Source organism: Notamacropus eugenii, chromosome X, assembly GCF_028372415.1.
Source record: "Notamacropus eugenii isolate mMacEug1 chromosome X, mMacEug1.pri_v2, whole genome shotgun sequence".
Taxonomy (NCBI): domain Eukaryota; kingdom Metazoa; phylum Chordata; class Mammalia; order Diprotodontia; family Macropodidae; genus Notamacropus; species Notamacropus eugenii.
In genome coordinates, this window is record NC_092879.1 from 46,579,457 (window position 1) to 46,595,001 (window position 15,545).

The 15,545-nt window shown below is 41.2% G+C and overlaps 1 protein-coding gene across 4 annotated transcripts in view; it reads left to right on the top strand.

The window, feature by feature from the left end:
- GRIA3 (glutamate ionotropic receptor AMPA type subunit 3) overlaps positions 1-15,545 on the top strand; it is a 272,424-nt gene that overhangs the window by 163,574 nt on the left and 93,305 nt on the right. For all 4 annotated transcript variants that reach the window (XM_072627048.1, XM_072627049.1, XM_072627047.1 and 1 more), the window contains exons 6-7: positions 5,813-5,974; positions 12,529-12,696. In XM_072627048.1, coding sequence (XP_072483149.1) covers positions 5,813-5,974; positions 12,529-12,696 — 330 coding nt within the window. The remainder of the gene's footprint in view (positions 1-5,812; positions 5,975-12,528; positions 12,697-15,545) is intronic.

The window sequence follows — 15,545 nt, forward strand, 5'->3', positions numbered from 1 at the left end:
TGAAATCATCTTACTTGTCATTCTTATAGCGCAATATTTCTACATTATAATCATATACCACAAATTGCTCAGTCATTCCCCATTTGATGGATATCCCCTCAATTTTTAATTCTTTGCCCCCATGAAAAGAGCTACTATAAATATTTTTGTACCCTTTTTATTTTCTTTGGTCTCCTTGGGATACAGACCTAGCAGTGGTATTGCTGGGTCAAAGGGTATGCGCAGTTTGATAGCCCTTTGGGCATAATTCCAAATTGCTCTTCAGAATGGTTGGACCAGTTCACAACTCTCCCTCCCTTTCAGTTCTTGATCTAAGATCCTGTGATTCCAAAGATCTGAATTCAAAACCTGTCTTTGGTACAGACCTCCAGCTAGTTACATCACCCCTGTGTGCCCCTCAGTTCCTTCATTTGTCAGGTTTTGTGATCATATAAGCTGACTTCTCAGGGCCTTCCAGGGTATGATCCTCTGATTCTTGCCTCTTTCCCATCTCCAGCAGGAGAATGGGGGTGCAGCTAGCTGCTGCTTTGGTTTGGTACTGTTCAAGGGAAGACATCCTCTCAACACAAAGGGTTATTACCACACCACATTATGAGGCTTCCTCCTTCCTGCCTGCTTAGCAGAAGAATTAAGAACATAATACCTCCCTGCCTGATAAATCAGTGAGAAACATCCCTCTGTACCAATGGAGTACTGTCGCCTTAGTTTTCCTCCTACTCAGATAAATTAGGATGCTATTTGTATTTTCCCCCTTTTCTCCACTCTTTTGTCTCTCTGAGTCCCTTGTGCATATTGTCTGGCATGCCAAGGCAATGATACTGAATGACATCATTCAAAGGATTCATTTAATTAGAGAACAAATTTCAAATGTGAGCTTTCATGGCAGCAGGTGGGGGATCCATCAGTTTCCTCCCAAGGGGAAACCAAAACCCTATGTCAGGTTTTTGGCAATAGGCCCAAATTGGACACTCTGGAGCCTTCCTTAGGTTATTTATCTGGTGGACTATTTTCTGTTCCTCTTCTTCCTACTAGCTCAAGTACATTCAAGATAAATAGGGAGAGAAGCCAGATCTCCCCCATCATCAAAAAGAGGGAATACCCCTGCCCTAGCCAATGTCATTTCCTAATAAGTTGTTAATAGCAAGATCCCTCTTGATGCTACAAACCACCCCCTGTGGAGCCATTTGGCTAGGGATAATTCATTTATGCCATTGGTTGTATGGAGCCAATTACCCTTAGTGGTATTTTTTTTACCAGATAGTCTGTTTCTATAGAGGTAGGAAACATTCAGAGGTGAGATATGTCTGTACTTACATCAATATTTCAGGGATCCTACCTCTATAGCAGGGGTTCTTAATCTGGGGTCCACAATCTATGAATAGATTTCGGAGAGTCTGTAAACTTAGATGGGAAATAAATTACATCCTCATTTACACTAATTACGAGCTGAAATTTAACATTTCCTTCAATCATGAGTGTAGGAAATAAACATTATTCTGATAAGTGGTCCATAGACTTCCCCAGATAGACACTACAAAGTCTAGGGTACATGACAGGCTCAGGACCCCTAGGCTAGAGAAATCTAGATCATAGCTTTGTGGGAACTTAGATGTCTTCATGATGTTTCCATGGCTGAAAAGCTCAACAACCTGTGACCAATCTTCCGGTGACCAGCCTCCTAGCCTTTTGCTTAGATGCTTCTTGGATGATAGAGACCTGTCCATTGCCAGGTCCAGGCTTAAAACCTGTCCAGCTTAGGAGGATCTGTCAAATTTACGCTTCTTTTGACACAGCCTTGGAGAATGCAAAGTCAGTCTTATGTCCCAATGAGCCACTAGAGTAGGCCCACAAGGAAGTATATTCTGATACTATGAAGTGACTATTTCCTCCAGTGGCTCAGATTGCAACTCATACAAGCTGTCTTACCCTGTGTGACTCTTGCCCATGTCCTCCCATCAATCCTCCACAAAGGGATGCTATCTTGGGGCTTCCCTCTAGATCTCTTGACATTTCAGGGAAACTAGAAGAGCACACTAAGTTCTCATTAGTCACTCTTTGCTCTAACTACTTGACCAGCTTGCCTCCTTTCCTAATCATATTCCTCTGATGATAATGGCAGCTAGGTGGTGCAGTAGATAGAATACTGGGCTGGAAATCAGGAAGACTCATCTTCCTGAGTTCAAATCTGACCTCAGACGCTAACTGTATGACCTTGGGTAAATCACTTAACCTTATTTGTCTCAGTTCTTCATCTGTAAAATGATCTGGAGAAGGAAATGGCAAACATCTTTGCCAATAAAATCCTAAATAGGGTCATGAAGAATCAGATGCAACTGAAAAACAACTGAACAACAAAAAACATGCTACAGCCTCATCATACCCACCATGCACCTCTCCACTGTCCATTGAGTGACCTACAACTTGAATTCCTCAGAGACTAAGATATTCCCTGATTTGCAGCCATATAGCTTTAAAACTGACCTTTGTTTCAGAGGGAACCTTGGAGTTATTAAAATTGTGCCACAGTTTTCCAAAGGAAATCTAACCTGCTGTCTTCCTCTTGTTCATCTCTGGGCCCAGATTATAATCTAACCATAATATCTGTCCAAGACATATGTGGACTAGTTCCATTGGATACCCATCCAACTGCCTATCATAGTCTGAATAACAGGCATTCTTCACTCACTTGATTTTTCCTGTGTGACTAGATTAGGTTGAATTCTTGTGCCTGATTTACTGCAATCAACATAATGTCATCCACAATCAGGAGTGCCTTAAGAGAGTCTTAAGAAGACTTTGTTCTACCAAATAAGCAGAATAGGATTTTGTATTCTCTACAACTTTCATTCAGTTGTATGGCTATAAAGATATGGTATGTGGTAGAATATCACCTGAAAATACCTGCATTGATTTCATATGTATAATGAGCATCATATTGCTTGCCTTCTCAGTGAGTGACGGAGAGGCTGGAGGGGGAGAGAGAATTTGGGACTCAAAAAAGTTTTTAAATGCAAAAAACATTTTTTTGAAATAATAGTTAGAAAAAAATAAGTTTCCTCTATAAATAAGTGGCTAAAAGATGTAACAGTTTTTAAAAGAAGAAATTCAAACTAGTAACAGTAATATGAAAAACTGCTTCAAATCACTAATAAAATGAAGGAATTTTGTTTAAAAAAAGAAAAAAGAAAATGCCTGCATTTTCACTTCTCAAGGGAAGGCACCCTTTACTAAGGGTGTCCACGTTGCACGAGTAAGTTACTCTTATAAAGATTTCGTAAATATGGGAAAATGGACATATGGATCAAAGTTACTGATGTTTTCTCATTCTTCTCAACCTTTTTAATAAAAATAAAGTCTATATTTTTCCAAGTTTTTCATTTTCTTTCCCCTTTCACTTATCTTGAGAATCAATTCCTCAACACCCATAAAACTGAAACACATGTAGCACAAACCTCCTGTATACGTTTGGTCTAGTCCAGTCACTATTTTGTCATTTTAATTAGTGTCATTTCTACTTTCTCAAATAGCACAGTAGGGACAATGATGTTAAAGACCAAATGTGGTGGCTTGACTGTCCTTGATGGAGAGAAGAATTTGCTGCCACAATCTTGACAGCTCTTTTCCATTTTTCATCTGCTCATTGTCTTTCTTCCAGTTTTATCCTTTAAAGCCTTAAGATGATTTGGCTTAGTTGAGTCTCTTATCAAACTTTCTGCAAATTTACATTACTTCCATTATTCCATTGCTTCTTGATGTTTTATGAGGTGAAACTGTTCTTAATATTCCACCGTCTTCCTCCATAAGTTTTTACAAATGGTTATATTCTAAATTGGGTTTGCCCATGGCTGTTCTCTCTACTCATTAAGATCAAGTGTTTGACAACTGAGATAACTTTTAGTCTCTTCTGGCCTACTTATTGTGGCAACTGCTTAAATTTAAAGATTGCTTAAACATCCTCAGGAAATGGCAGTAATCTGTGTCAGTGTCTGTCCTTTTTTCCATTTCCCTTTTTCACCATCAACACCTTGTTTAAATAGGTCATAATGGAGTTATTTCAATTGCATACTACATCATTTTTTTATTTTATTATCCTTTCTAATTTGGTTTTTTATCTTGATCTTTGCTCTAACAAGTCAGTGATCTGACTATTTACAGATGACTGATTCAGAAATAACTCCCACATTAGTAATCAATTTTCTGTCAGTTAAAATATAATCAAATTTAATTTTTTATGCTATTTGTTGCCTGACTCTTCTTAAAGCACAGTGTTGAAAAGATCTATGTAGTTGACAAGCCTTTAGTTGTTCTTATTTCTTACTCCTAAACTATGTTTTCCTACGTATTTTTCACCACCCTCCCCATGTCCACCTCTCCACTGAATTCACCAGTGGATATTAAAGTATATTTTGAGTTCATTTGGAGGGTTTTAGCAAGTTCCTTGTAGAATCTCTGTACCTCCTCAATGTCTGTAATAAATGTTAGCACAAAAGCTAAAATTGCTTTCATGGAAGACATATAAATGCTTAACATGAGCCCCATAATATGAAATGACCAAGTGTTCTACAACATTACCTTTGGACACACAATAAAACCAATTCTACCAATTCTTTTATTTGCCCCTACAAAAAGAACCTGTGAGCCAGCCTTCCTATAGAATGACTACTCACTGGTCATTAGATAAGGATGTGTGATTTTTAATACTCCATATCCTCTATTCTCTTACTCTACCATATAAATGTAGAGGCAGAAGGGGACCATACAGGGATGAGGCTACTTTGTATTTTAATTTATTTCACGGGTTACCATACCCAAAGCATTCAATATCATGCATTCAGCCTCCTGAGAGTGATGTTCTCTGTTCCCAGCTAGGCTGGTCCTCAGAAAGCAAAGGTGTTGATGAGCTTTCCACAGTTAAAGTTTAGGCAGGAGATCAAATGAAAGACAGCTAGCACCAAATACCAGGACTCAAAGAATGCCAGCATGAAAGCCCTAGAAGATGCAGCAAACAGGCACCAGATCCTTAGGGTACATAGAGATGAACAGCATGTTGGATAAGGATGGGATGAAGAGGGCTACAGGAAAGAGGTCATGACTCCCCTTTGCAGTAATTTGCTTGGGGACTCAAAATTGATGGTTGTACACCATTTGCCACAAAGTTTTCTGACTACTTGTGGTGCTTGTTGCTTTAATCAGTTTGTGATTCAATAAAATGTATAACAGTGATTCATCATAGAGGACCCATCACTAGAAACAAAACAATCGGAAATCATTACTCATAATTGGCACATCAAAGGAGGATTTAATTGATTTCTATAGTGTAGGGTCCATAATTTTCTACCATTTTCTAAGGACAAAAGAGAACATAGTACAGCAGAAAGAGCACTGTGGATAGAGCCCAAAGATCTAAGCTTACATCCCAGATCTTCCCCTTACTAGCTGTGGGACCTTGGGCAAGTCAATTCTCCTAGAACCTCTGTTCCCTCATCTGGATAATGGGGATGATGATACTTGTAGTACCTCTCTTCCAGAGTTGGTATGAGAATTAAATAAGAATTATGATAAAGGGGTAGTTTCATTTGCCTTCATTTTCATTTACATCTTCCTTAAAGTTGGCATCTAAACTTGCACCCACATTCAGTACCAGATACATCCTAACCCTGAAGTAGCAGGAGGCACTTTCTTGGGTCCCACCTTCAGCTTCAAAGGCAAAGCCTACACCTAGGCTTTTCCAGGTAGATGTCCACTCCTGCCAGTGTCAGCATCATCCTGTGCTCTGCCACCATTTTGATCTCCTTTCTCCATCTGTCTACAGGGCTTCACGGACATTGTGCTAGAGAGAGTCATGCATGGGGGTGCCAACATTACAGGATTCCAGATCGTGAACAATGAGAATCCCATGGTTCAGCAGTTCATCCAGCGCTGGGTGAGACTGGATGAAAGAGAGTTTCCAGAAGCCAAGAATTCTCCCTTGAAGGTAAACCTTTGTGTCTAATATCAACTTAAGCTAGCCTACCAAGGCTGCTCTCCATAATGATTCCTTCCCATTAACTGCCCAGACTAAGTGGCCACAGATATTGGGGGATCTGAACTTGAATCCTTAAATCTAAACCAAATAACTATATGCCCTTTTGCCTTTATAATACCATCCAGCATTAGGAATAAGTTGACTAACCTTTTTTTAAATGAATTTAATTTGTAATCTGCTCATAACAATTTAGAATATTCATTACAAGAAGGGGGGAGAATAGGTAGGGAAGATTGATGAACTGAAACAGCAAATTAGATTTTCCATTATTTATGTGATCGCTTTGTGTGCTAATAAGTCCCATGAATCTCTGAGAAGCCAGATGAATTTAGGGCTGATGCAGAGTAGGTTGGCTCACTGTGCACGGGAGCAGCCAAAATGTTTTCTTGCCTGTAAAAATCTCTTTTAAATAACAGCATTACCTAGATTGCTCATTTTACTGAAATAAAGATAGAAATATTGAAAACAAAAAAAAATGCAACTTTAAAAGCTTCCATAAATGCTCATGCTTTAGACAGATAGGTCTATCTCTATGTAAAAAGCACAATATTATCTGGTTATATAGAGATCAAGTTGGAGGTAAGTGTTCACACTACAAAAGGACTGCAGATCTGAACTTCCTTTAAAGAATCTAATGGGTGGAAAAGAAGATTCCATTTTGATAGTCAATTTACATGCAACTTTTCAAGAGCCCTGAAAATATGGAAGACTGAGCCAGGTCTTCCTTCCCCTACTTGCTATCCCTCATCTAGAGAAGAAAAGAGAAGGGTTTACAAGCCCTCTTCACAGTATAGGTGTGCCCAGCCTTCCACAATCAGAATGTTCCAGAAAAGTTTCAAAAATAAATCCAGTTTTTGAAAGCTAATCCTATTTTAAGACCATCAAGGCAGCCTACAGGTTAATAGAACCCTTTGTAAAACCAAATTAATTACCTCTTGCAAGCAGAATTAACACCCCCACCCAATTTATCTTTCCAACAAATCCAGATTTTCATACATCAAGGATTGTGGCAAAAAAAAACCACTTTTTATTGCAGTTTAGAATACAAGTCAGTAAATGGCTTACTTCTATACATTGTTACAAGCACAGGTAGGGGGAAGGATCAGTTGGCTATGGAAAAGAACATCTGTGGGACAAGTGGACTTCTAAACATGAACCATTTCCCTCAGGTACTTACAGTATATGAGGGACAGGGGAGAAGAAGAGACAAATGGAGGCTTATTCTAAAAAAGCAGTACTTGTGTTAAAAAAAAAAAAGGTGGGGGGAATATGGAAATGCAGTAATTCTCTCTCTGCCTGCCCCCCCTCTTCTCTCTTTCTCCCTCTTTCTCTCTCTCTTCTCTCTCTCTCTCTCTCTCTCTCTCTCTCTCTCTCTCTCTCTCTCACTCTCTCCACTCTCCCCTCTCTCTGTCTGACCCCCTTCTCTCTGTCTGTCTCTCTGCCTCTTTCTCTGTCTCTCCTCTTTCCTCCCTTGTTTCTTCTTCCCCTCTCTCCCTTTCTCCCTCTCTGGCCCTCCTTTCTGCTTCTACCACACAAGTTTGCTTAAAGCAGTGTATGCCCTGATGCTCTAATATCACAATTATACTTCCCCTAGCTGAGTGTCCTCCTAAACATCTATTCACTGCTTTGCCACTTTGGATGCATGTGGGAAGGGGTAGGGCACATAGAACAGAAAGACCAGGGAAGTCAAAGGAGCTAGGTTCAAATCTCCAATCTGCCATTTACTGTTTGATCCCTGGCAAATCACTTTCCCTCCCTAGGCCTCTAAAATGAGGAGGATGGGCTGGATAGCCTCTGAGTCCCTTCCATCTCTAGCTCTCGGATCGTATGTGTGACCTTGGGCCTTTTACTTCATCTCTCTCGGCCTTGTGTTCCTCTTTTCCAAAATTTAGAGGGTTGAACCAACTGGCTTCTGAGATCCTTTCTGCCTCTAGAGCTATGATCCTATACAAAATGAAGGAACAAGAAAAGGCAAGGAGCCTTTCAGAGTTTGGATATAGATGTAAGAGCTCTTCGAGAAAAACCCACCAGCACAACACAATGAAGTCACTGGGAAGCCCCTTAGCCTTCACTTGCTCAGAGCCAGGAGATTGGAAGCCCAATCTGGGCTCTTCCATTCGTTGAATGACTTTGGCCAAGTTCCTTTCCCCTCTTAACAGCAGCTTCCCTGCTTTCCTCTGCATCCCTGCAGGTCCCAGTGATGATGTGGACAAATGCAGTTTTAGCCTCCCTCCAGTAGGAGCCACTCAAGCTACCAAGCAGGCTTTAGCAAGGAAAACTCCACCAAGTATCTTGGGAAATAGAACAGCCAAGCACAGGGACAGCTCCCAGTACACGTTTGCTCTGTACTCAACTTGCTTGCTATTTATTAATCAGACAAAAAGCACACTTTAAAAATTGATGTGCCATATTTTTTATTCAGGAAAAAATTGCCTTGAAATGACAGTCCCAATGCTTAATTTATGCCACATTTTATCAAGGTTTCCTTTTCAGCCTTTTTTATCTTACACATTCATGTACTGGGAAATAGATGTTTGAGAAGGCAGCAGCCAGCATAGTGGAAGGAGAGCAGAATTAAAGTCACAGAAGAGGGGTGCAGATACAAAAGCAAAGATGGTCCCTGCCCTCAAGGAGCTGAAACTCTAATTGGAGATGTAATCCATATAGGGAAGTGGTAGTCAGGGAGGAGCATTGTGGTGTGGAAGTAACAGGAATAGTGATCAGATTTATAAAACGGTTTACCAATATGTCCTTTCCCAGAAATGGTAGCATCCATTTTATTACTGTTCCCAGGGCTAGAGGCAGAAGGAAAGCAGGGGCAAAGAGAGAATGAGAAAGAAGGGCCCATTCATGGTACCAGGGCAAGTAGAATGGTGGGGCCATGTCCAGGCTACATATGATAAGGCTCATCAACCAGAAGCCCAGGATCCCAGGTGGGAGCTTGAATTTGGAGTCAGAGATGGAGACTAGAGTTAAAGAGTGTAGAGGGCCTTGGGTCCAGGCTAAATACGGGGAATGCTCACCTATCAGAAGGCCAGGCTATCTAGTCTAAGAGAAGGTATTTGGAGACCTTTCCAGTTTGACAAGCATTTTATATGTGTGTTATCTCATTTGACCCTCACAAAAGCCCTGTGAGGTGGGTGCAACGAATATTATTATCCCTATTTTACAGATGAGGAAACTGAGCTATTTTGTATATTCTATCAGGTTGCTTCCCCACCTTTAGAATTGGAAGGTACCTTAGAGATCATCTAGTCTGAATTCTTCATTTTAGAAAGAAAGAAACTGAGACCCTGTAAAAGGAAGTAACTGACCACACACAGACAGTTGTAAAGGATTGCTAATCCAGCCCTAAGCCCTCTCCTGAGCTCTAGTCCTTCATCAATAGCTGTCTGCTTTGTCTGGATATCCATATCCAAAATAGAATTTATTGTCTTCCCCATAAAAACTACCCTTCAGTAAACTTCCCCATGCTTTGGGGGGAACATAGTATCATAGTCTCAGCTACCCAGTTTTGTAACCTTAACCATCCTTGACTTTTCCCTGTCTCCACACCCCTCCCCCAAATCCCAGCCCCTAATCAGTCATCCAATCTTGTCTATTCTATTTCCACGTCTTGCCCTCTCCTCTCCACTCATACCATAATCATTCTAGTTCAAGGCCTTATAACTTCTCAATGGCCTCCTCATTGGACTCCCAGCTGCCAGCTCTTTCCCTCTCCAATTCCTCCTCCACATGGCTGCCAAAATAATTTTCCTAAAGCAAATATCTTTGCTGGCCCCCTAATACTTCTAGGAATAAATACACCCTCCTCAGATTGGCACATAAGTTCCTTCACAATCTGGCTCCTACTTAGCTTTCTGGACATTTTAAATTACTTTTCTTGACTCATTCTACATTTCCAACCAAACTGGCTGACTAGCTATTCTCCAAATTCTATATTCCATCCCCTGGTTTAGTGCCTTTGGCCAGGCTGTCCCCCATGCTCACCTGCCTCTCAGAACCTCTAGCTTCCTTCAAAGGTCATATAGAAACCTTTTCCTAATTCCCCTAGTTCTTAGCATTGAAAGGCCTTATGATCATGTGCTGGATGTTAGAGTGATGATTCTTTTTCGGGTATGCTTTGGACTACATGGCTACTGAGGTCCCTTCCATTTTTCAAATTCTGTGATTCCATGTAACTCACTAACCTCAGTTCCCCCATTTGCCAAATTTTCCAAATGATGAAAACAATAATAATAGTAATAATTATTATTATAATACACATTACCTTCCTTCCAGGGTGGTGTAGACCATGCTTTGTGAACCATAAAGTGATCTAGAAATATAAGCTATTATTATCATAAAGACCCACACCTCATTATACTGAGAAGGAAACTGAGGCCCAGAGAAAAGGGATTTGGCCAAGATCATGGCAAGCTAATGACAAAGCTGGGGTATTGGATGTGCAGGGAACAGCCCTGAGGACATTTCAGAAGCAAGAAGCAAGCCAACAGCCTGCTGCCTGTTCATCAGTAAGCATTTATTAAGTGCCTACTATGTGCCAGGCATCATGCAGGTACTAGGTCCATTGACAAACAGGCATCAGCTAGTTTTCCTATGTCTTTGTCAATTTGATTTGTTCACAAATGCCACCCCAAATCTGAAGCTTCCATTGGGTCACCAGTCCCATTCCTGGGGCTACAGAGCAAACAGGATGTAGTCTTCCTGCATCTAGCAGCACTCCCTAAAAATGGGTGACATTCTCAGATGAAAAACCCAATAACAACTGGAATTTGCTTCAATAAAAAAACAACTTTGCCTTTTGTTCCCCGAGCAGAAGTGAAGATTGATTGATTACTGGCTCTAGGTCTTAGTTTGCCAGAAACAAGGCCTAGGCAGGAATGATTAATGTTTCTTCCAAATGAATTCTAGCCTGTCTTACTTGGCCATTTCCATTTTTCCCCTAAGTAAACAACAAACACCAGCCCAGTCTGAGAACACGTTAGGGAAGCTCATAGCTAACCTTCCCCTTACCTCACAAACCTTAGTAAATTCATTGAATCTTTAGAGATGGGAGGACGCTTAGAACACAGAATGTCAGAATTGGTGGTGACCAAAGATGATAGACAATTAGGGAACTATGAAGAAAGAGTGTGGGAGCTGGGAGGCATGTGAGAACACAAAATGTCAGAGCTGGGTGGGGGGAAGGCTGAGACTAGAGAATATCAGAGCTGGAGAGGGGGACCAAAGAACGTAGGTAGTTGGGGGGGGGGGCGGGGTACTCAGAACAAAGAATGTCAGATCTGGGAGGGATGTGAAAATATAAAATGTCAGAGCTGGAAGAGACCCTAAAAGATCCCCCTCCCCTTCCAAATGAAGAAGCAGAGACTCAGTGAGAGAATGTGATTTTGCCCCAAGCCAAACAGCTACTAAATGGCAAACTTACAACCCAAGCCCAGGTCCCCTACTTCAACTTCAGAGTTCATCCATGGGCCCAGCAGCATTTGCCAAGCTCATTCAGACATGAACTACTTTGAGGCTTAAACTGTATTGACAGAACCCATCAATGATGTCCCACAGGGCTTTGGTCAAATGGAGTACCCTTCAATGAAAGGAAGGGGTGAGGGAATTAGGGGATGGAAAAGAAGAAATTAAAAGCTCTTTATACAGTAACAACTATTTTTGTTCATTCAGTAACTTCAAAATATCAGTGATTTCCTCAGTGTAATTATTCCTTCCATTAATATAGACTGGGGCCTATCTCCATCATAGTTAATATTTTCATTGGATATTATGGTCAAAAGACTTTCTCTCTGGAAGGGTAGCTTTCTGAGGATGAATTGCCCCCACACAGACCTCCTGTACTCAGCTAAGCTGACACAAAGCCCCTCTCTGGACCCAAATGCCGAGCCATTTCAGCCTGTAGAGTCAGAGGCCCTGACGTTGCCCTTGAGGGTCTGGGTCCCCTCCTCACCCTGGTGAGGTGTCAGAAGAGGGCGTTAAGTGAAGTGGGTTTAGGGACACTTGAATAATTACATAGTCAATATTTTAAAGGGAAAAATATCCCACAGCCTCATGCCACTTTATTAGGGGAAGAGTATAGACCACCCACCATCAGCACTCTACAGTGGGTGGGGTCAAAGACTGTGTTAGGGAGGAGCTCACATGTTTTGCATGTTTGTGTGAGTGAGACAGGATTCAAGGATGGATAACATTCAGAACTATCTCAAGGCAGGGAGATGACTGGATCCTTTTTATTGCAGCCATCAATAAGGGTGACTCCCTGATGAAAGAAGGCAGGGACAAAAGTCAATGAATGGATTTTATGGATTATGGAGTGGTATGGAAAGAGACTACTGGGTTCTAATCCTGTAGGCCTAATGCAGTTTAGCTGCTTAACTTTCAGGCCCTGCCTAGACCTCAGGCTCCTCTCTTGTAAACTGAGAAGGTTGGACTATATGATCTCTAAGCACCTTTCCACCTGTAATGGCAGTGCATCACAATGTTATGCTTTCTTTCAGTACACATCAGCCTTGACACATGATGCCATACTGGTCATAGCGGAAGCTTTCCGCTACCTGCGTAGGCAGCGAGTGGACGTCTCCAGGAGAGGCAGTGCCGGAGATTGCTTGGCCAACCCTGCAGTGCCGTGGAGCCAAGGAATCGACATTGAGAGAGCTCTAAAAATGGTAATGGCCAAGGTGTGGATGGGGCGGGAAGGGAGTGGAGGAGGAATAGAAGGCAGGATGAACAGTGGGATGGACTGTGGAATGAGTTTTTTTCTGAGTATGGACAAAACAAGAAGACTTCTCCATGGTTGAGAGACAAAAGCAGAAATGACATAAGATAGATACAGGAGAAATGATAAACAGTGTGGAGAGGGTAAATAGAGTCCATTTCACCAAATTCTGAAAATCTGGATAGGAGTGGGGGCTCCATAAATTTAGGACAGATATGCAGGAATTCAGTTCAATTCAATAAACATTTCTTAAGTGTCTACTTTGCACAGAGCTTTGTCTCTAGTTCTGTGAGAGAGACAAAGCAGATCTCCCTTCATGAAGCTTATATTCTAGGAAGGTCAATAAAACATCATAACAAACCACCATAATCCACAATATTACACAAGTCCATCACAGAGGTGCAAAGGGCCATGTGAAATACTGGGTAAGTAGGATATCATTACCAACCAGGGAAATCAGGGAAAGCTCCTTGAAACAAGTGGCCTTTGAGTTTGACTTTGAAAGTTGATTCAGCCTATAGAGTCAGAGGCTGAAAGTAATTCAATAAATGCAGAGAGAAAGGAGGAGCATTTTAGCCATGGGGAAGAGCAAAAGTAAAGGCTGGAAAGAAGGTAGAAGAATTTCCTAGCAGACCAAGATTTAGCAAGCAGAGATCTGACTTCATAGAGTAGGTATATAATGTAAGAAGTTCTGTATTCCATTGAAAGAGCATGACATGTAGAGTTAGGAACCCTTATTCTAGGCCTGGCTCTAGTTATGCAGCCTTAAACAAGGCCCTTCCCTTCCCTGGGCCTCAGTTTCTCCATCTATAACAGAGGGAGCTAGACAATATGGCTTCTAAAGTTCCTTCCAGCTCTCTCAGTATGTGCTAAATAAATCATTTGCCAGAAGATTTTTAATAGCCCATAGCTACTAAGTTAGAATAGCTACTAAGGGCACCTAAACTTTTCAGTGTTCTTTCCCCTCCAATGAAGGAAGTACAGGAATGTGATCAGTTCCCCGGCCTCACCAGGAGGCTAGAAATCCAAGGAATCAATGGGCGAATGCACGTAAAAAGTTTACTTTTGTACTTGGAGGAGACCAAATCTTACCCATACTCCCTCGTTATAACCTCCAGCAGAGGCTATTATTGACTCAGGGCAATGTTCCCGGTTGATGCTAGCTTCCCGGGCAAAAGATCTTCCTTTCAGTCCACAAGTTCCTCCCTGCTTCCTTCCCTCCCTCCTTACCCCCTTGCAAAAAGCCCTAGACTTTCTTTTCTTGCACTGTTCACATGTCCTAATTCCCCACTGTCCAAAGGGGCATGGGCAAAGGCAAGCAATTCTAGGAAATGTTGAACCCACCCAAGCTGGCAATGAAGTAATGGCCAAGACACCCTCCCCCACCGTGTTCTTCATTTCAAGTCTGCTGCTTCCCAATTGCCAAGTTGGAAACATTTGCTCCAAAGGGGTTAGCAGCCTCTGGGTCTTTCCAAGAGAGAGAACTGGTTTGTCCTCTCCTTGTGCCAATTCTCATGTCATTATGGCAGTTCCTCACCAAATGTCCTCAGTGCTGATTTAGGGACATGGCACCACATGGTTCTGAAGAGCAGTTAATTAAATTCAACCTTCACAGCAGTTATAGGATTTGTGTTGTCAGGCAAAACAGAACAACGTGTGAAATCAAATAATGCCCCCACAGTGAATCAGATCAGAGGACATGAAACGATACCCAAAAGACCATCTAGTCCAAACCCTTGCTGTACAGAGAAAGAAACTGAGGCCCAATGATGAGAAGAGATTTGCTCAAGGACACAAAGGCACCAGAGCAAAGAATCTAACATGTGTGTTCTTGATTCCAAATCCAATGTTCCATCCACAGCATCAAAAGAAGTTTCCATCGATAGGAATGCAAGGGACAGGCATGAATATCTCCACTATCCCATTCTTCCAAGTGGAAAAATAGAAAGGGACCGGGATTTTAAAATCATCACTTGCAAGAATGGTGCAGATCAAGATTTGCTATTGCAAAGCAGAATCATTACATTGCAGGAACTCATGGTTACCTCAAGCCATAAGCTCCCAGAGCTCATCAGCTTCCTACAGCCCTAACCTTCGAGCACTCAGACCCACAATCAAGTAAGCATGTTCTCTTGATCTATTTATCTAGAATCAAAACTTTGCCCACTGCCCCAGAAAGGGCAACACAGACCAATTTCCTCCAAGACAAGAAACCCATTGCAATGGATGGATAATAAAGTGTCACTAATTCATTGACTATCTGAAGAAAACACACATTTAAGAACTGTAACTCTAAGTGTGAATAGATTGTTTCAAAATAAAAAGAGAAGATGAGGAGTGGATAAGAAAACCAAACCCAACAATTTGCTTCATACAAAAACTTCATTGAAAACATAAAAAACTGAGTAAAAATGAGGGAACAGAAAAATCTATTATGTTTCAGGTGCCTAAAAATAGTGGATTTGCAATAACGATCTCAGATAAGGCAACAATAAAAACTGATAAAGTCAAGAGAAACAGGCAGGAAGACTGCATTATGTTTAAAGGTACCCAGCCTCGACAATAAAAAATAAGAACACAAAATGTATGTATATACCAAATGGACCAGCAACTGAGTTCTTAAAAGACACGCTAGGAAATTGCAAAAAAAAAAAAAAAAAAAGATATTGATAGTAACACAATGATAGTAAGAGACTTTAATATTCTTGTCTGAAAGCTGAATTAACCAACAAAGATAAACAAGAAAGAAAATATAGAACTGAATACATTTTGGGATAAACTAGACATGATTGACATGCC